General features: G+C 42.9%; 1 protein-coding gene across 1 annotated transcript in view; it reads right to left on the bottom strand.

The window, feature by feature from the left end:
• LOC124594090 overlaps positions 1-21667 on the bottom strand; it is a 65239-nt gene that overhangs the window by 2178 nt on the left and 41394 nt on the right. Inside the window, exons 5-6 of the mRNA XM_047132441.1 lie at positions 21036-21242; positions 3039-3242 (exon numbers count right to left, since the gene is read on the bottom strand). Of these exons, the coding sequence (XP_046988397.1) occupies positions 3039-3242; positions 21036-21242 (411 nt within the window). The remainder of the gene's footprint in view (positions 1-3038; positions 3243-21035; positions 21243-21667) is intronic.

Genomic DNA, 21667 nt, shown 5'->3' with positions numbered 1-21667 from the left:
GCCTTGTCTGCTTGATTTCACTTACACTGAGTGGCTCTGATAGACGACCTCTCGATGTGTAGTCTAAGAAGGCACCATCAAAGCCGTGGCCATCATCTCCCCTGAAGCTGTGCGTAGCCTCACTTGCCACACGCATGGCTGTATGGTAATGCAGGGGAGGTTGCCAGCCTTTTGTCATCGCTGACTTCGTGTTTTAATAACACTTTAGTGTGTCACCCAGTCATTTATCTTTCGAGTTGCCATGATCCACGTTCTTTGAGTGTCAACTGTCGACCTAGACTTGCCCTTGAAACACCACCATAGCATCCTAGCCCCAGGGCGCTACAGTTACCAACTGCTTCAAAGGACATTCTCATGATTACATATGTGATTCACAGATTAGTTTGGACACTTGTCTATCTTAGAATTCGTCTGGAAAACATTGTGGCATTACATATAAGGTGGATGCTGAATACATTGGCGTCAGTGATTTCATATAGGACGCCATCCTCTTTGAAGTGCAATTGTCTTCTAAGTGCGCGTGAAGAGCACATCTTTCGTAGTGAATGTGGAACTGAATTTCACATGCTAAATGGTGATGAACAACCAACACATGAATAACTTGGTTTAAGTGCACATGCCTCTTACATCCTGTTAAACGAACATGGGGCACTAAGGACGAAAAACTGAACTCTTTAAATGACAACCATATACGTTGCTATTTTCCGGATGACGGTTTTCCAGAATTCTATAGTGATCGAAAATTCGCCCTCGTACCAAATTTTTCAGTTGGTTGGTTTTTACCATTTCAGGAGGACCAGACACTATGATTTCTCTGACGGTGTTCATCTCTAGCACACTGCGCAATGTAATCAACATCTCAGTCCTCTGAAGCAACCTTTCTGATACCATTACTCCTGAGTGCATTCAGACATTTAGCTAGTACCCGCGCTCTGCCCCCGCCCCCCTTCCCTGCCGTCGGTCGGTTGTTCCCCCTGCCCCCCTCTCCCACATTGTCACCAACTTTAGTAGCTAACTAAATTGTTAATGAAAGTCTTTTCTCGGAACATTTTTATTTTTATAGTGATGAAAGATCAATGATATCTATTTTCTGTGTGTGTGTGTGTGTGTGTGTGTGTATGTATGTATGTGTGTGTGTGTGTGTGTGTGTGTGTGTGTGTGTGTGTGTGCATGTGTGTGTTTCAGAATGAATGACGAAGGAGTGAAGGAGTTTGTGCTGCATCGGAAATGCTACTCACAACTCCTTCTCAGTTAAGAAAGCTAACTATCTACAGAGAGAGTAGACACTTGTTACAAAACATACTTTCCCTGGATTACTCCTCTCCGTTGTGGCCCTTGCTTGTCCTGCACACTGCACCCCCCCCCCCCCTTTAAAATCAACCAAATTAAAATGTGTGCACTATACCAACCGTTCATAAATCACTCGATTGCTGCACTCCCTACTTTTCAACTGGCAGAAATTGGAAGAATACAGGCCGTTAATGCTTTGAGTCTGACCACAGCCACTAATACTAATATAATAATAATAATACCATTTACATCACTATAATAGCCCGTATGTAGTTACTGCTGTGTCGTGCTGTAATTAATTTACTTATCTGTTTCGAAGCGAGTAATTAAGTAATTAATGGGCTACTGCAGGTACTGTATACAACTTAGAGAAAACGTTTTCTTGAGATATTTATCATTTGTTATTCATACGAGTATGTCTCACTTTTATCATCAGCGATGGACGGGCCAAAGCATAACATATGACTAGTGGATGGACTATGTGAGGTATCTGTAACTTCGCCGCGAGGAGTGGCCGCGCGGTTAGAGGCGCCATGTCACTGATCGTGCAGCCTCTCCCGCAGGAGGTTCGCGTCCTCCCACGGGCATGGATGTGTGTGTTGTCCGTAGCGTAAGTTCGCTTAAGTAGTGTGTAAGTCTAGGGACCGATGCCCTCAGCAGTTTGGTCCCTTAGGAATTCACACACATTTGAACATTTCTGTAACCTCTATTGGATTAATAGTAAAGTTGAGAAAATGTATTTATTAATAACTTATATAATCAGTAGTAGAGTCTTACAAAATTGTGATAATAGTAATGATGTTCCGAAAATTCGTGACTGAAACAGAATCCCTCAGAAAATTTCATTTTACCGCTCAGGGGGTAATTACTCCCAGATTGGGAGCCACTGCTCTATACGCTTGCTCCGTGATGACAGGCTGCAGCTCAACCCAGACACCTGTCTACGGGGTGTAATACCTGCTTATATGATCTCTGTATTCTAGTTGTGAGGACGAGGGAAATAATGACTTAGCTCAGTAATAATCAGCTTCTGAGACAGGTACAATTCATACACATGAACATTTGTGAAAATTTAAAAGAACGATACCTATGACTATAGCGAGCTAGATGCCACAGATTAGGCAAACAAAAATACGTATATCATTAGTATTACATAGCTGAATATGATCTTCGAGCGAAAACAGCATTCTGCAACCAGAGACTTCCGCTAACGGGAAAATAAAGAGAGACCTACCTTGTTCCTAGGAAGTGTTCCCCTATACAGAATGAGATTTTCACTCTGCAGCGGAATGTGCGCTGATATGAAACTTCCTGGCAGATTAAAACTGTGTGCCCGACCGAGACTCGAACTCGGAACCTTTGGCAAAGGTCCCGAGTTCGAGTCTCGGTCGGGCACACAGTTTTAATCTGCCAGGAAGTTTCGTTCCCCTATACAGTTTGAATGTGAATGCACCAAACATTAACAGTCGTTGCAGGAGTATAGTGATGAACTCGTTACGGTCTCACCAATTCAGAGACGTCTTTGATGGGTGACTTGACAGGCGAACATGAGAGCTAAGGAAGGAGTGCTTTATTTGTTTCTGGAGAAGATCTTCACACGGCTCAACACTCGTGGCCGGGGAACACATCGCCCGCAATGAATCGAAGTTGCTTTTATCTACAAGCAGTATCATAATTATAGCCTATCACTGAAATAAGGTGGCTAGCTTTATTGTGTAATTTGTCAACCACGTATTTGTTCTGCTCACCATGTACAGTTTCGAAGACACCAGCTTGCCGGCGGTCATCGATGCCGACGTAGATCTGCTCCACCTGTGGGTACATGTCGAAGGCTTGCACCAGCGCGTCCGCCTCCTGCTGCGTGTCGGGCACCACGACGTGGCCCCCCGACGCCTGGCACTGCTGCTCCGCTCCGGGGTACGGCAGGAGCTGTGCCAGCGGCATGTAGAAACCTGGAAACACACATGCGCATGCAAGCCACCAATGTTGAGCTGATGATTAGTTTTTGCGTTTCATCCAGAAAGAAAAAGGCCAAAGGCGTCGCCGGCCGCTGTGGCCCAGCGGTTCTTGGCGCTTCAGCCCTGAACCGCGCTGCTGCTGCGGTCACAGGTTCGAATCCTGTCTCGGGCATGGATGTGTGTGATGTCCTGAGATTAGTTAGTTACTAGTTCTAAGTTCAAATTGGTTCAAATGGCTCTGAGCACTATGGGACTCAACTGCTGAGTTCATTAGTCCCCTAGAACTTAGAACTAGTTAAACCTAACTAACCTAAGGACATCACAAACATCCATGCCCGAGGCAGGATTCGAACCTGCGACCTTAGCGGTCGTGCGGTTCCAGACTGAAGCGCCTTTAACCGCACGGCCAGTTCTAAGTCAAGGGGACTGATGACCTCAGATGTTAAGTCCCATAGTGCTTAGAGCATTTGAACCATTTGAGCCTAAGGCGTCCTCTCTGTACAGTTCACATGACTGTAAGAAGCTGTATATGTAATTAGTCCCGTAAACAGGGAATGAGTGTCGGGGGAACAAATGCAGGAGTCCTGCACCACCGCTCATGGAAAGGTCCGAGTGGATGTGTTTTGCCTATGTCTTCCACCGGCATATTATGAAATAACAAGTGGGTAATGTGTCGTGTGGGTCGCTGCGACGAATGCCTGTAAAGCGTACTTTTGAGTTTGTGTTCTTATGGGTGAAGGCAAGGTAGAGAGTGAAACCTGGCGCTGGCGCATAGCCCACTCCCCTAGACAGGTATGAAGTTGGCCGCCTACCTTAACCCCTCTATCTGATGGATGTATCACCATCGACAGTATCACATGCCCTCACTTCAGGAGACATTGCAGAGTGGTGATCAGAAACTTTAGACCACTGTCACTGTTCCACCGGCTGGTCGAATACTGGCAATGAAAATTTCATCCACCACCATGATTCGAACAGGCTTACCTCTAAGTCAAGTGCCAGCGCACAGATCTGCATTAGCGGGATCGGCTGTGGAGACGAGTACAGGAAGCTATACTACTGGCCATTAAAATTGCTACACCATGAAGAAATGCAGATGATAAACGGGTATTCATTGTACAAATATATTATACTAGAACTGACATGTGATTACATTTTCACGCAATTTGGGTGCACAGATCCTGAGAAATCAGTACCCAGAACAACCACCTCTGGCCGTAATAACGGCCTTGATACCCCTGGGCATTGAGTCAAACAGAGCTGTGATTGCGTGTACAGGTACAGCTGCCCATGCAGCTTCAACACGATACCACAGTTCATCAAGAATAGTTACTGGTGTATTGTCACGAGCCAGTTGCTCGGCTACCATTGACCAGGCGTTTCCAGTTGGTGAGAGATCCGGAGAATGTGCTGACCAGGGCAGCAGTCGAACAGTTTCTGTATCCAGAAAGACCCGTACATGCGGTCGTGGATTATCCTGCTCAGATGTACTGTTTCGCAGGAATCGAATGAAGAGTAGAGCCACGAGTCGTAACACATCTGAAATGTAACGTCCACTATTCAAAGTACCGACAATGTGAACAAGAGGTGACAGAAACGTGTAACCAATGGCAACCCATAGCATCACGCCGGGTGAAACACCAGTATGGCGATGACGAATACACGCTTCCAATGTGCGTTCACCGCGATTTCGCCAAACACGGATTCGACCATCATGATGGTGTACACAGAACCTGGATTCATCCAAAAAGAATGACGTTTTGCCATTCGTGCATCCAGGTTCGTCGTTGACTACACCATCGCAGGCGCCCCTGTTTGTGATGCAGCGTCAAGGGTAACCGCAGCCATGGTGTCCGAGCTGATAGTCCATGCTGCTGCAAACGTCGTCGAACTGTTCGTGCAGATGGTTGTTGTCTTGCAAACGTCCCCATCTGTTGACACAGGGATCGAGACGTGGCTGCACGATCCGTTACAGCCATGCGGATAAGATGCCTGTCGTCTCGACTGCTATTGATACGAGGCCGTTGGGATCCAGCACGGCGTTCCGTATTACCCTCCTGAACCCACGGATTCCATATTCTGCTAACAGTCATTGGATCTCGACCAACGCGAGCAGCAACGTCGTGTTACGATAAACCGCTATCGCGATAGGTTACAATCCGACCTTTATCAAAGTCGGGAACGTGATGGTACGCATTTCTCCTCCTTACACGAGGAATCACAACAACGTTTGACCAGGCGAAGCCGGTGAACTGCAGTTTGTGTATGAGAAATCGGTTGGAAAATTTCCAAATGTCAGCGCGTTGTAGGTGTCGCCACCGGCGCCAACCTTGTGCGAATGCTCCGAAACGCTAATCATCTGCATATCACAGCATCTTCTACCTGTCGGTTAAATTTCGCATCTTTTGGACGTCATCTTCGTGGTGTAGCAATTTTAATGGCCAGTAGTGTATATATCAAGCAAAAATATTTTTTTCGTATCGCTTAGAAGATTTATGACGTCACAGCAGCTATGGGATGTCAGTAGTCCAGCAACACTCGTTATCTATTATCGGAGTTGTAGACTGCCTATTCTAAAGCTACTCATTTGCTACTGATAAAATAAGCCTATATTGTGAGACACGTGTAAGATACATTTTACACTTTGTGGGTTGGAAAGGCACTCCTCAACGAGAATATCACAACAGTGTGCAAGTCCACATTACACTGGTTTTTTACAAACAGGTTCCAAGTTCTTACTCGAGATAGTACTGCTTGAAACTGGATACATAGTCCCATAAACATTAGTTTGGGTACGTATCTCTTTGTTTCCTGATTGCAATCCGTCTGTTAATATTTATATGTGGATATCCCACACTCTTATACATCCTTGAGCCCTCGTTCTCAATGAACCACGCAATTTTGTGCACACACGTGGCTTCTCTCGGATATAGTAACGTGGCATGGGACGCATGTTCGAATAACGTGTGGACGAAGTCGATGGGTGTAGAACATAGTAGTTCGTTTAAATGTCTGCGTAACAATAAATGAAAGAGAGTGAGGCCAGATGAACCGAGACGCCATCTACTGGATCTCATCGACCAACCCATTACTCAATGAAAGTATGTCTTTCATCCACAGGTCAACCCCGACGCTGATAAGCAAACATGTATCTAGTTCCCGAGACATCTTGAAGGTTTTCGTATGTCCACTCATAGCTACAGTGATACTTCATTTTTCTCGCCTTATCCGTAAATAAAATTCGAGCTATGGACTGTGATTCCTTAGCACTTCGTCTTAGAATGCATTGGAAGAATTTTAATCTGTCCTCAGAGCAGGCGTGTGCTGTAATGGATGTGGATAAAGTAACCATAGTAACCACTCGACTTACATAAGGGCACCTTCAGCAAAATCATTTACTTGGAAACTTGGGCCGTGAACATGACCTACGCATCACAACACTCATTTTTCCATATCGGGCATGGGGACGATGCTAGGTCCTAGTCTTTGTTGCGCATGGTCCTATGTCTGGAAGCCGCTTGAACTGCATGCTGTATCAACCAGAGATCGCGGTGCCTCATCAAAGTCACATTAGCAAGGGCTCGCCGCAGTCCGGAACGACGTGTGGAAGACGGACCTGAAGAGCATGCCTTTACCCTCAGCGCGACAGTGCCCTCGCGCTAAGATCAGTATAGAGTCGAGCAAGCAACAGTTGACCCGGTGTTCGTAGCCTCTGCTCCAGTAGCCAACAACATATTGAAGGAACAGTGACTGAAGTTTCAGATGAACATGTAGACTACTTTAGTTAAAGACGAACATTATACTTCAAGAGAACAGTTTGTGATCGTGTGCATCAAGTGATGCTTTCGTGGTCAATGACAGTTATAAATATTCCACGCCATCCTGTTTCAAAGAACAGTCTCCGGTTAAGTAAATCTTCTTATTCATTCATGTAATGAGGTGAACTAAGATTTCATCCCCTTAAAACGAACAAAGATCGAGCAGCAAGAAGGAAAGCTACACCACGGAAAACTGACCGTTCTGAACACAAATAAAATTGGCTACATTTGAGTGAGTTTTTTTGCACATGTAGTCATAAGACTCTTCTTATAGTTTCCACCAGTGACAGCTCCAGTAGGATTATCTGACACTTTTCTTAAGAACGCCGTATATATAAAGACGTACTATTAATAGAGTTGAAATGCATTTATTTAATGACAGTACGGTTAAAGAGGTGTCCCTGTTTTCTTCCTCAATCTAAGATTATTATTGAAAATGCGAACTTTCGGCAGTTGCAGTTACGCGGTAGGGATTTTTGACTTTTCCAGCATGGAAATAATAATGAATACTATCAGCAATATTTAGCACATTCCAAAATCAATTCATGGCTTTTGGAGATCAATGAACTGAAAATAAGTCAGCGTACATATTTTCTTGCACTGACAATAATGATGAGCACCAGAGATAAGGTAGAAAATATTAATAAAAAATGGAAGGTATCCTCTACAATCTGGAAATGTTCAATTACGTCTGAGAGGTAACCGGTCTCAGCTTGTGATACTGTGTGTGCACTGTACCCTTCTTTGGGAAAATGTAACCGTACAATATGCGAGTAATTAATGTGGAAAATAGCAGCGTTCCTGTTGCGTACAAACATATACGTACTATAACATTCTTTGTCTGGGTGTGACAAGGAGTTCTGTGCATTCCGACAATAGCTCTGTACTCCACGCGTGCCCGTCATGTTTCTCCAGATATGCGAGTTGATGTTTAATTCTTTTAAAAGCTTTTGGTTTACTTGAGTACTAATCAACAGTTCCTAAATAGCTGCATTGTTATTTCTCCACCTTCGGGTGCCACGCGGACTTTAGATTACTATTCAGTTCAGAGTCGTAAGTTCAATTAAATAACGAGAGATGACGAAATGCAGTTCATAATAATTCTGTAAAATCCAGTGTTATCATTGTGCTTACTATGTGACCTAAAACTAAATATTACAGCAAATCTCTCACACAATCATACTATGAACCTATAAGTTGTTTTCTACGGAGTTAAGGAAAAGAGCATCAATCATTTGGTGCACATACTTTAAAACTGTCATCTTATGAAACCACGTTTTCTCATTTAGTATCTAAGAGTTAGACAGATTATTTGCTTCATTTAGTACACAGTTTACTACTTACAAACGCTAGAAGCAATATTGTTTGACATTCATCATCCCCAATATTGGATTTAATTCAAGGGATAAGATGAGGTATTTTACTTGATTGACAAGTAGCGGCTCCGGTCTCGTATACTGACATACGGCCGGGAAAGCTGTGTGCTGACCACATGCCCCTCCGTATCTACATCCAGTGACGCCTGTGGGCTGAGGATGACACGGCGGCCAGTCTGTACCTTTCGGCCTTCAGGGCCTGTGCGGGAGGAGTTTAGATTTTTTATGATGAGGTATTTATGATTTGTTTGCTCCATTATGCAGCCCGCAGCACATTTATTGAGTATGAACACAGACTCGTTTGTGCTGACGCCGTGTGACAGATCAACAGCCCGAATATTCCAGAAACCACCTCGGCATCTGTTACTGATGATTTCAGAAAACTGTGAAGCAACTGAGTGACTGCACTCGTATGGAGTTTTCATTTTCCTCATCCAGTCAGAAGGAATTATTGTTTCTAAAGCGAAAATGACTTAACGCCAAGTTTGATTGAATATTTGTTAATACCAAATCTCCAGATGTATGCTAGGCTTAATGTTCAACTCCGTCTTTTATGCCTCTGACACATTTTCATTGGACAGTTGTAACAGGAAATTTCTTTCGCTTTTCGACAGTTGTGCGATTACGACTTATCCAGCTCTCATTTTGTGACGTGCGTCGCAGCTTCAGGCAGCCTTACTGCCACTAGGCTTGAAAAGCGTAACGAGAAACAGAATGCGTGGAATCTGAGCAACCGCCGTCCATATGGAGGTGAACTGTACATGTAATTACAGAAGAGACTGTGATTTTGCAGGTTAAAACTGGGGATATAGTAAGAGCCACCCTTAGTATAATATCGGTATGATGGTGATTAAATAGTTCAGTCAATTTATGTAGAATGTACGATTCAAGGGTGCAAACTCGGATAAATCTTGTCCCGGAAACACACTGAACCGTGCACTGAATAAGCTGCGTCCGACTGTTAATTTGTGAGTTCCATTATGTACGAATATATCAGATCAACTTTCTTTCTGTATGAAATGACTACAAGAACAGAGTGAATCCGTGTTATTATGGTTGGGGTCTCTGAAATTGGGTACTCCGTCTGCAACACCCCACAGGAGCTATATTAACCAGCGGCGTAACTATACTACGGCAGTTGGGGCGCGTTTCCTGAATTCCATGTCCCTGATGTCGCATTCATGTTGCAGGCGAAACAAGTGAACAATTCCAAATGAAAAGTGTAGAGTGAGAGGGACAAAGGAAGAGAACAATAAGAAAAAGAAAGCAAAAGAAGGAGAAGACAAAGGACTGAAACGGACTAAAACGGGAAGGGACGGATGTATATGAGGAGATTCGGAATAGACTACGTTAAAAGTCATTTCTATGAGACATACCTGTCCCTGACACAGAGAGGGTTGATTGCTGTTTTCGTCTACTTGACGGATACGCTCTCGTTTTGCGAAGTCAGCGAAAGCAGCAGAAGTGAAAACACTACATTTCAACTTCTTTTTCTCTTGGACTGATAGACAAGGAAACAATGAAAGAGGATTCACGTTACATATTTTTGCAGAGAGTAATGTAGCGTTGGATTATGTGCTGTTTTGCGTACTGAATTTTATTGTGCAGAAACAATTATTGCATTGTGTCTCTGTTACTTCATATTGATCTCAATATGGTTATAAACATATTACAGTTGTTGCGGTCTTCAGTCCTCAGACATGTTTGGTGCAGTTCTAGATGCTATTCTATCCTGTGCAACTTCCTACACTTAAATCCACATTCAGTGTTAACAAATTTCTCTTGTTTGGAAACGCTTTTCTTGCCATTGTCTGTCTACATTTTATATCCTCCCTTCTTCGGGCATCATCAGTTATTTTACTACCCAAATAGCAAAACTTATCTACTTCTTTGTCTTGTTTCCTAATCTAATTCTCTCAACACCACAGAATTAAATTCCACTACATTCTGTTATCCTTATTTTGCTTTTATTGTTATTGATATTACATCCTCGACACTAAATCGAAGACAGACGAAAGTAATCAGAAGTAGCAAAAATGGGAACCACGACCATTTTAAGAACTGGTTGGAATTCTACTCTCTAGGAAGCAAAATAACGAGTGACGGACGGAGCAAGGAGGACATCAAAAGCAGGCTAGCACTGTCAAAATGGGCATTACTGGCCAAGAGAAGTCTATTATTATCAAAATTAGGTCCTAATATGAGGAAGAAAATTCTGAGACTGTACGTCTGGAGTACTGCATTGCGTGGTAGTGAAAAATGGACTCTGGGAAATCCGCAACAGAAGAGAATCGAAGCATTTGGAATGTGCTGCTATAGGCGAATGTTGAAAATTATGTGGACGAATAAGGTGAGGAATGAGGAGGTTCTGCGCGGAATCTGAGAGGAAAGGAATATGTTGAAAACTCTGACAAGGCACAGGATGATAGTACGTCTGTTAAGACATCAGGGAAAAACTTCCATGGTAGTAGATGGACCTGTAGAGGGTAAAAACTGTAGAGGAACACAGAGATTGGAATACATCCAGAAAATAATTGAGGACGTAGTTTTAAGTGCTACTCTGTGATGAAGAGTTTGGCATAGGAGAAGAATTCACGGCTGGCCGCATCATACCAGTCAGCAGACTGATGGCTTGAAAAATTAAAAAATAAAAAAAAATCCTCGTTTCAAGACATTATCCACACCGCTGACCTGCTCCTCAAGGTCATTTGCTGCCTCTGACAGGAGCACAATTTCATCGGCAAACTTTCCTTTAGTTTCCTTTACTGCTTGCTCAAAGTACAGATTGAATAACATTGGGCTACGGTCGCAGGTTCGAATCCTGCCTCGGGCATGGATGTATGTGAAGTCCTTAGGTTAGTTAGGTTTAAGTAGTTCTAAGTTCTAGGGGACTGATGACCACAGATGTTAAGTCCCATAGCGTTCAGAGCCATTTGAACCATTTGAATAACATTGGGGATAGGATAAAACCCTATCTCAGTCCCTTCTCAACCACTGCGTCCTTTCATACCCCTCGACTCTTTACAATTGCTGTCTGGTTTCTGTACAGGTGGTTAATAGGCCTTCGTCCCCTGTCTATTACCTTTAGAATTTCGAAGAGTGTATACAGGTTAACACTGTCAAAAGCTTTCTCCAAGTCTACGAATAGTTCCCCAGTTCGGATCTCCGGGCGGGGATTACTCAGGAGGACGTTGTTATTAGGAGAAAGAAAACTGGCGTTCTACGGATCGGAGTGTGGAATGTCGGATCCCGTAATCGGGCAGGTAGATTAGAAAATTTAAAAAGGGAAATGGATAGGTTAAAGTTAGATATAGTGGGAATTATTGAAGTTCGGTGGCAGGAGGAACAAGACTTCTGGTCACGTGAATACAGGGCTATAAATACCAAATCAAATATGGGTAATGCGGGAGTAGGTTTAATAATGAATAGGAAAATAGGAATGCGGGTAAACTACTACAAACAGCATAGTGAATGCATTATTGTGGCCGAGATAGATACGAAACCCATGCCAACCACAATAGTACAAGTTTATATGCCAACTAGCTCCGCAGATGACGAAGAGACTGATGAAATGTATGATGAGATAAAAGAAATTATTCAGATAGTGAAGGGAGACGAAAATTTAATAGTCATGGGTGACAGGAACTCGATAGTAGGAAACGGAAGAGAAGGAAACGTAGTACGTGAATATGGAATGGGGTTAAGGAATGAAAGAGGAAGCCGCCTGGTAGAATTTTGCACAGAGCATAACTTAATCATAGCAAGAATCATAAAAGGAGGCTGTATACATGGAAGAAGACTGGAGATACTGGAAGGTCTCTGAGAGATTATATAATGGTAAGACAGAGATTCAGGAACCAGGTTTTAATTGTATGGCATTTCCAGGGGCAGATGTGGACACTGACCACAATGTAACGGAACTGAAATGATGGTGGGCTGACAGTAATTTGGAGCCCGCGCGTCGGAAACGGGCGCGCTGGTGTGAGACTGCCAGGGAGTGCACCCTGATGCCATCTATTGGCGAAACTGGGAATTAGCGCTGTCTCAGACAATGCAATAAGATATCGGAGTCAAATGTATTCTTTTTCTTGGTATTTATAAGCTATTACTGTATGATTTAATGTTATAAAGCGCTAGTAGTAAATTATTATGACTGGTATGAACTCCAGGGTAATAAATATAAATATTCTTAAATACTAAATGATTTCGGTGAAAAGGTGGTAGGGGAACGCCCCCACTCTTGGTGATACGAGCATAGCTAGAGGTAGCTGGAGACACAGGGACTGAACAATGGAATGGCCTGGGGAGTGTTGACGTGAGCGGACGTGCGTAACTGTGCTCACGCAAAAGTGGTTGTGCAACAGCGAAGAGGCGAATATCGTCGCCGTTTGTGGAGTGGAACGCGACGAATGGTTGTCGAAGCCGTCTCTATGCCACTGGGGCTGAGTGTAAGAGTTCCTGCGCCCAGATTTTATGGCGGACGCGCAGTAGCTTATACGAGTGCTACAGCTCGTAGTTCCAGCCGCCATTAAGGGCACGAGGCGTGAAGAGGAAGAGCTGCGTTAGCCACATGCATATCACCACCAGCACCGACACGCCTACCCAAGGCAAGACTGCTTGAAATTGTTAAGTCGAACTTTGTATACATGTAAAAGGAGAATACCAGTTTTCTTTTGTGCAAGTGCAGAAGACAGAATATAGTAATGAGCAAAATTACGACGCATGTTGTTCCTTGTAAAGTGTAGTAACCTGAAACATAGTGTAGTGAAATCAGACTGAGGCCACCATCGCCTCTTTCATTTACAATTCTTTTGGTTGTAGAATACTTTAGCGTTTAAGAATGTAGAAAAGAGCAATGGTCACACCAGAATGAGTCGCCTATTTATAGTTACTTAAATTTTTCTGAATGACCTTTCAAGTAAAGTCACTTAACTAATTCTATAGCAATTGTCCAAGAGTAATATCCCAAAATCCTTAAATAAGTTGAAGGGTAGAAGTTTGTTAACCTAAGTTGCTTAAATTGTCTTGGTGGTAATTACCAAGCCAACTCACAGAAATTGAGAGAGTATTTGCTTTGTAGAATCACCTAGAATGATCAGAAATAGTAATATTCAGAATTAAGTTTAAAATTCAACTCAAGCCGTTTCACTTTGAAACGAGCCAAAAAATTGATTTATTCTTTTGCTCCTTCAGAGCTGGCGACCGTAGTTATAAGTATTTTCAGGAGGATTCGACGGTAAGTCTGCTGCTCTCGTCGTGCTGATAGGATTATCTACTGCTGCTAGCAGTGGTGATTGGATACATAAGCTCACTACCAAGTTAAGTGGGTCAGGTAGGCAGTGTTACCGTGTGAACTGTAGGGCACTGTAGGCCGTGGATCGAACCCGTTCAATCATCACAGCTCTTTGAGAAATAGTCCGGTTAGGAGTGTACTAATCCAATAGGTAAATACTGGCGAGTAACGGTCAGAAATGTATACGCAAGTGAATTTAGCAAGGTCTATGTAGCACCTAGTTAATGTGGTGTAATGGCGAGGGTAGGAGTGGAGTAAAAGTGAGCTGAGCTTGTGGCAGCTGTGCTGTCTTCAAAGATTAATAACGCCAGAATTCACTACTAACTCTTACCATTAGGGCTGAGCTATTTACGGTTAAAATACGTAGCAGTAAGCGCAAAGGCGTGACAGCTACAAGTCTGTATTGGCTTTATACATACGGAAGTAGGAAGCGGGTCATTCTGTCAGTGGAGGGGTTAAAACAACGGAGTCACTTGAGAACATACCCCATTTACTGATGGAAAGATTCGGCGGTTCGGTCGCAACAAACTATTGATTATGAACTGTAAAGTAAAACTGAAGGAACTGCAAAAAGGTGGGAATTTGAGGAGATGGGACCTGGATAAATTGAAAGAGCCAGAGGTTGTAGAGAGCTTCAGGGAGGGCATTAGGGAACGATTAACAAGAATAGGGGAATGAAATACAGTAGAAGTAGAATGGGTAGCTTTGAGAGCTGAAATAGTGAAGGTAGAACAGGCTCAAGTAGGTAGAAAGACGAGGGCTAATAGAAATCCTTGGTAACAGAAGAGATACTGAATGTAATTGATGAAAGGAGAAAATATAAAAATGCAGTAAATGAAGCAGGTAAAAAGGCGTACAAATGTCTGAAAAATCAAATCGACAGGAAGTGCAAAATGGCTAAGCAGGGATGGCTAGAGGACAAATGTAAGGATGTAGAGGTGCATATCACTAGGGGTAAGATAGATCCTGCCTACAGGAAAATTAGAGAGACCCTTGGAGAAAAAAGAACCACTTGCATGAATATAAAGACCTCAGATGGAAGCCCAGTTCTATGCAAAGAAAGGAAAGCAGAAAGGTGGAAGGAGTAAATAGAGGGTCTATACAAGGGCGATGTTCTTGAGGACAATACTATAGAAATGGAAGAGAATGTAGACGAAGATGAAATAGGAGATATGATACTGCGTGAAGAGTTTGACAGAGCACTGAAAGACCTAAGTCGAAACAAGGCCCCGGGAGTAGACAACATTCCATTAGAACTACTGACAGCCTTGGGAGAGCCAGGCCTAACAAAACTCTACCATCTAGTGAGCAAGATGTATGAGACAGGCGAAATACCATCAGACTCCAAGAAGAATAGAATAATCCCTATCCCAAAGGAAGCAGGTGTTGACAGATGTGAAAATTACCGAACTATCAGTTTAATAAACCACGGCTGCAAAATACTAACACGAATTCTTTACAGACGAATGGAAAAACTGATAGCAGCCGACCTCGGGGAAGATCAGTTTGAATTCCGTAGAAATGTTGGAACACGTGAGGCAGTAGTGACCTTACGACCAATATTAGAAAATAGATTAAGGATGAGGAGGTATTGAATAGAATTGGAGAGAAGAGAAATTTGTGGCACAACTTGACTAGAAGAAGGGATAGGTTGTTAGGGCACATTCTGAGGCATCAAGGGACCACCAGTTTAGTTTTGGAGGGCAGCGTGGAGGGTAAAAATCATAGAGTGAGACCAAGAGATGAATACACTAAACAGATTAAGAAGGATGTAGGTTGTAATAGGTACTGGGAGATGAAGAAGCTTGCACAGGATAGAGTAGCGTGGAGAGCTGCATCAAACCAGTCTCTGGACTGAAGAACACAACAACAACAAGTCGAATGGTATAAAAGTAGGTTTGCCCTTCCTTAACCTATCTTCAGAGATGAATCGTAGGGTCAGTATTGTCTCGGGCGTGTTTTTGAGTTTCACTCAAATTCAAACTGATCCCCTGTAAGCCGGCTTCTACCGGGTTTCCATTCTTCTCTAAGGAATTCGTGTTAGTATTTTGCAAGCACGGTTTGTTAAACTGATAGTTTGGTAATATTCGCACGTACAAGCACCTGCTTTCTTTGAAAGTGGAATGATTACATTCTTCTTGCAGTCTGAGGGTACTTCGTCTGTCTCATACATCTTGTTAACCAAGTGGCATGATATAGTCAGTAATGGCTCTCCCAAGGCTGTTAAAAAAAGAAAGATAATTGGGAAAGAAGTAAGGTGCCAGCTGGACCACACGTCACCCTAGTTATATCACTGAATCTAACTACATCTACTGATAATTATTTTCCTTGTTCTCGTTTCATAAATTTTAATTCCCTGAGATAATATTTGTTCTTTAGCCGTACGAAACGGTGTAAACAAATTACTTCTTTTATTTTGTAAGGAGAGTTTGCAAAACATGAAGTTAAATCGATTGTGAAAGTTACACGTGGAACTGGTATTTTTTGCGATTCACAGTGGATTTAGTAGGATCTGCCAGTGAGAGTGGAAGGGGGGGAGGGGGGAGGTGGTGTAGTTACGCAGCGCTGTGTTAGTACATGGATAGGGGTTGTGACATCTCAGGTGACCAGCACACGCTCATCACTCGCCTGTCCGAACAGATACCTGCGAACCGCCGGCACACGCCACCCAATCTCCTGCGTAGGACACATGTCGTCACTAGGAGCAGACGTGTACCCAAGAGAGATAACTACTTTTGTGAGCCAGTATTCCGTCAAGGGGCTCCGGAACGCCCTATACTTGCAATGTTAAAATAACGCTTATAAATTACATCTTTCCTCACAAAGTATTTGAGGTATGAAGTTGAACTTTTTACATATTATTTATTGGAATATGGGCTACAACTTAACATAGAGATTTTACAAAATTTTGGTTCAGTTATTAAAGATGATTTTTTTTCAATTGTAATGAAAATTCACAACATATTTTGCAATTTTTTATTTATATATTCAAAAATATACAGTTTTTTGGAAAAAGGCTGTGTTAAATTATGCAGAAGGTACTGTGTAACATTTACTGAAAGTTTGAAACAAATATGTTTGGAAGATCCTTAGAAAACATGTAATTAGTATGAGAAAATAGAAGTTTTGGGAATCGAGCGACAAAGATTGGATTAACTTTTTAGTGCATTCCAGGTCCATAGGATGGATTATCTTCATCCTCTGCAAACTCCTCCTCCAGCCTCCTCTTGTTTCTCCTCCTGTTTACTCTTGCTTGTATTTCTAGACTCTTTACAGCCCTGTCTGCAGCCCGAAGGCGTTCCTTGTCTAAAGCAAGCATCGCTCGTTGTTGTGTTCGTAGATTTTGCTACCATTTTCTTCAGTTGCAGTTACTGCAACACTGTTCCAAAAGGTGGTCATGTATGAACACTTATCACATTTCAGTTGTATTTCACTAGCAAGTCCTACGTGCTTTATTATGGAGAGTTCCAGACCAACTTCACTACAATGAATACATCTTACACAGTTTGAAAAAATTCCTTTGAGAACCGACATATCAAATATTTCATTCACATCCGATTCGCCCATAAAACATTCATAGTTTTCACTCATTGAACCAAGCTTCTTCTGTGAAATATTTTCTTTCCCACTTTGACTGCTATGGGCAGGTGTACTTGAGAGGTTAGGTTCACTCACTTGGTTATCGTCTTTATTGTTTACAGTAATAACACATACCTTTGGCTTTCCAACATTTCTCCTTTTCTTAAAAGCTTTCAGAGGATTTCTAATAACTTTACTTTTACTCAGTATTATACTTCAACAAAACAGAGACTCAAGAAACAGAATTAATTACGAATATTTTCGAGATAACGACAGAGTGAATAAACATACAACAATCGACAATCACACCAGCGATATATATTGAACCATCACAGGTTAGCCACAACACATACTTTATCTCACATCACTAAAATGTACCTGATGAACACGGACGTTAATAATAACACCATTTGACAGCAGTTTAACAGCGCCACAGTGGGTCACGCCCATGTAGAACACGTTTCAAAAAAATTTTGAAAATAGTTGTAGTCTTCGGAATTGAATAAATTATATATCTATTAAAAGGTCTGCAGACTCAGAAAACGCAAAAAAGTAAAAATTGAACTTTTCATGATTTTGAGCCTTTTCGGAGCCCCTTAAGCCTTCCCTAACGTTTCTAATAAATTTGAAGTTATTGTCTGCAGCCTGTTGTTTCATTTACAGAAACAAATTTCATCACCATGATCGACAGTTTTCTAATTCGAAAAACCAATTACCCAGGAAGATTTTGAGTATATTTCCGCCGATTTTCGACCTATGTTGTGACAAAACTCTTTAAAAATGGAATTTGCCTCAGCAAAATCACTTCAAATAGTACCTCAGTGTTGAAAAGGAGAGTGACCACATGCCCTCCGCATTATTTGGAACTGTGACTATTGCGCATATTGTATTGTGTATGTTAGTGCTGTGTCAGTCGTCTTGTTGTATATGATCTGCGTTTTAGTCCGTCCGTGGTCCTGCAAACACCGTAAGCTTTGCTATACTAGTGTAATGTTACTTACATGTATGTTGCATGAAGTATTACCTAAAATTTAAAACAAGATGGTGGTTCTACGACCAGGTAGAGCAAGGAATTGCTACGAGAGTAGGCATGTCCTGTATATTGTCATGTGTACCCGAGAACTTAACTACATCAGCTGCAAAAGTACACATTTGTCTGCGTCTCAGAATAATTCGTCTACATTTCTTTTACGACATAGTGTAAAACTATTTCATTTTTATTTATATAGTACTTATTCTACAGTTTGGAACGGATTTATCGTACAACGAGGTTAGTTCAGTAGTACACGGTGTAGACACACAAATGTGGCCAACGCCTTTGTTAGACGTCAACGCGCAATAATACATACGGCAGCACTGGCAGTGGAGGATACATAAGGTGTATCTGGGGAACGCGGAAAGCAGTGCAGTCAAAACGGAGCGATTTATCTCACATTCAGAATGACATAACCATTGGCTTCCGGGTCAAGGATGGAAGTATTTCCAAAACGGTTAAGTTTGTAAACTGTTCACGTACCACCGTGGTTGAAGTATACGCTGCATAGCCAAATGGCACTTCTCAAAACTGGTGCTGAGGCAACTGTGGTGCACGGCAGCCCATAAATGGCAAACATGAAACGTATTCGTAGTTGCGAACATGAACTAGCATCTGCTGTATGCCGGACCAGGACTCGGACCCGGGTTTTCCCGTTTTACATGAGCGGTCGCCTTACTATTTCGCTATCCGAGGACGACTCATGGCCAGACCCTAACTTCCGTATGTGGTCAACAGACCGAACGGGATAATCGGTAAATCTGGTTTCGAGTCCCAGTCTGCACAAATTTTCGTTGTCTGCAGTCTATTATGCAGCTGATGGTAGCCCATATTCGCAACTGCGAACACATTTCATGCCTTTGATAACGGCTGTATTCGCCGCAGCCCTTCTGACATGCATGCATGTTCGAAAAATTTTGCATCTTAATTCGGAATTACACAGGCACTGCAATATCGAATGAATGACAGAGGTGAACGACAGCTGCAGTAATGTGTACGGGCGAAAGGACGTTCAACTGTTCAGCAACTAACCCCCCAGATGAACCAAGTGCCTCCTCAAGGACGTTCAGCGAACGTTGCTGCTTACGGACTTCCGCAGCAGGTGCCTGGTTCATGGACCCATGCTGACTGCTGCTCATCGGCGACGAAGGCTGGGTCTGCACACCAGTCCCGCAACTGGACGTCCACGTAATGCCGACGGAGGACCTCATCAGATGATTCAAGTTTTATTTTCCATCGGACAAATGGCTAGTGGCGTGTACGGCATGAAACGTCTGTAAACAAACACCCTGCACAGTCGTCGGAAGGGTCCAGACAGGAGGGTAGTCCCTCGTCATTTTGGAAGGCACAAAGATTCAACACTGCTATGCACCCATGTTTGAGGGCCCTCTCCAGCTCTACATGTAATTTATTTTTCCTCAGCAAGATGGCATCTAACAGCAGGACAATGCAACGTGTCCCACTGCTACGGAAGTTTAAAACATATCAGGATGAGTTTACCATATTTCCATCGTTACTAAACTCTGCAGATTTTTATCCAATCGAGAATCTGTGGAACCACATTCATTGTGCTATTCGGACGGTGGATTCTCAACTGAGAAACCTAGCGCAGCTGTCTATGGCACTGGAGTCGACATGGATCCACACTGCTGTCGGTACATTCCACAATCTCACTCACGCTCTTTCTGCACGTTTTGCAGTTTTCAGTGCTGCGAAAGGTCTTGACAGGTGGTCACACTAATGGTACTGGACAATGTAGCTTTGTGTTCTTACTTTGCTGTGACTCATAGGGTGTCTAATTATGCTGATGCTGTAACCCACAACAGTAAGTAAATACTTTTACATACTGTATACGTTCTGGTCATCAAACACTAATATAACTTAAATCGATGGAACATTTCTCCACAGGAAATAAATGGGCACAAGAAAACAAAATAGACTGACCTGCGCCCTGAAGTTCGGCGCCAACTACAGGATACAATTCGTGACACTGGATAATAATAGGTGCAAGTTCCATTAGTGTTCCGCACGATATAGTCCACGGCAGCATAGGTATCCAGAGGTAAGGTTTCGGCCTCTATCATCTGTGGCCGGGCATGCCCCAAAGTCTCGCGGCAGGAAAGCAGAGCAACAATACGATATCGGCAGAGTTCAAGGAATGTCGTTCTTATAATTGTGTGACAGTGGTGGTGAGAGGGCGGCGGCTGGGCGTAGCTGGCGATATTCTGTGAGAATAATTTGTTGGCGCCCACCTACATAGGGAGAAATGATCATCGCATCAAAATATCAGAAATCAGAGCTCGCACGGAAAGGTGTACGCTTTCGTCTTTCCAGCGATACAGAAAACAAAAGGAGAAAAGACCGACTGAAGGTCTTCTTCAGCCAGTAACAATAATAACAGTAATAGTAAAATACAATGGATTAAGCAGATGCTGACGAGGTGATGATGATGATGGTGATAATGATGATGATATGTTGAGTGGTGGTGGCTATCGGAAAATGAAAACGAGCGTGTAATACTTATTCTACAACTTGTCTTATCAGATGTCTGTTGCAAAAATCACTTCTTTGATTATTTCTGGTGTTCTGCGTCAACAAAGCATAAAATCAGACGTCCTATAAAGATACACACGTTCAGCAGCAAACAAAGTGCAGACAGCGAGAGTGAAAAAAGACTCGACTGCTTACCGAGACCGGCGACGAAACTGTATTTGGAGTTGACGGGCGCGCTAAGGGGTCGTTCGCAGAAGTAGGCGGCAGGTTGCCCGCAGTCGCGGCTCCGGAGAGCGGCCGCCTGTGGTCCCTTGATCTGCAGCTCCAGACACTGCTGGCGTGGCACCGACTGTGGCGTCCCAGGCGGCCAGTTCCCGGACAACACCGTTTCAACATCTTCCCCTGCCAAGACACACATTTATCAAACTGTTGAAAGGTAGTCTCCTTACAACTGGACTAAATAATTTCTGAGCTGTTACAAAATCTAGCATATTGCTGGTAAAGCGAGAAACTTTAAAGATGATCTGCTCCTACATTTGGTGCCAAGTGAGGAAAAAGTCTTTTGCTAATACTTTTTACTGTCAATGACAGCAATTTCCTCAGCTCAGCGTCTCCCACAGTATATATATTGTTTATCAGAATCTGCTCCTCATGGATACAGGCAACACAAGTTGTGAAGTTGCTGGTGATCAGATGGTAACTGTTCCAAAATTAAGGTGTTTCAAGGAAACTGAACGCTCTGGTTGTGTCCCAAACTGCTGAAGGTACTAAAATAACAAGTATTTCTTTAAGTTTAAGTCTTCTTTTCTTAGGTCATGTCTGTCTGA

Source organism: Schistocerca americana, chromosome 2 (assembly GCF_021461395.2).
Source record: "Schistocerca americana isolate TAMUIC-IGC-003095 chromosome 2, iqSchAmer2.1, whole genome shotgun sequence".
Taxonomy (NCBI): Eukaryota; Metazoa; Arthropoda; class Insecta; order Orthoptera; family Acrididae; genus Schistocerca; species Schistocerca americana.
The sequence above is the reverse complement of the archived record's forward strand: the minus strand, read 5'-3'. Positions and strand labels throughout refer to the sequence as shown.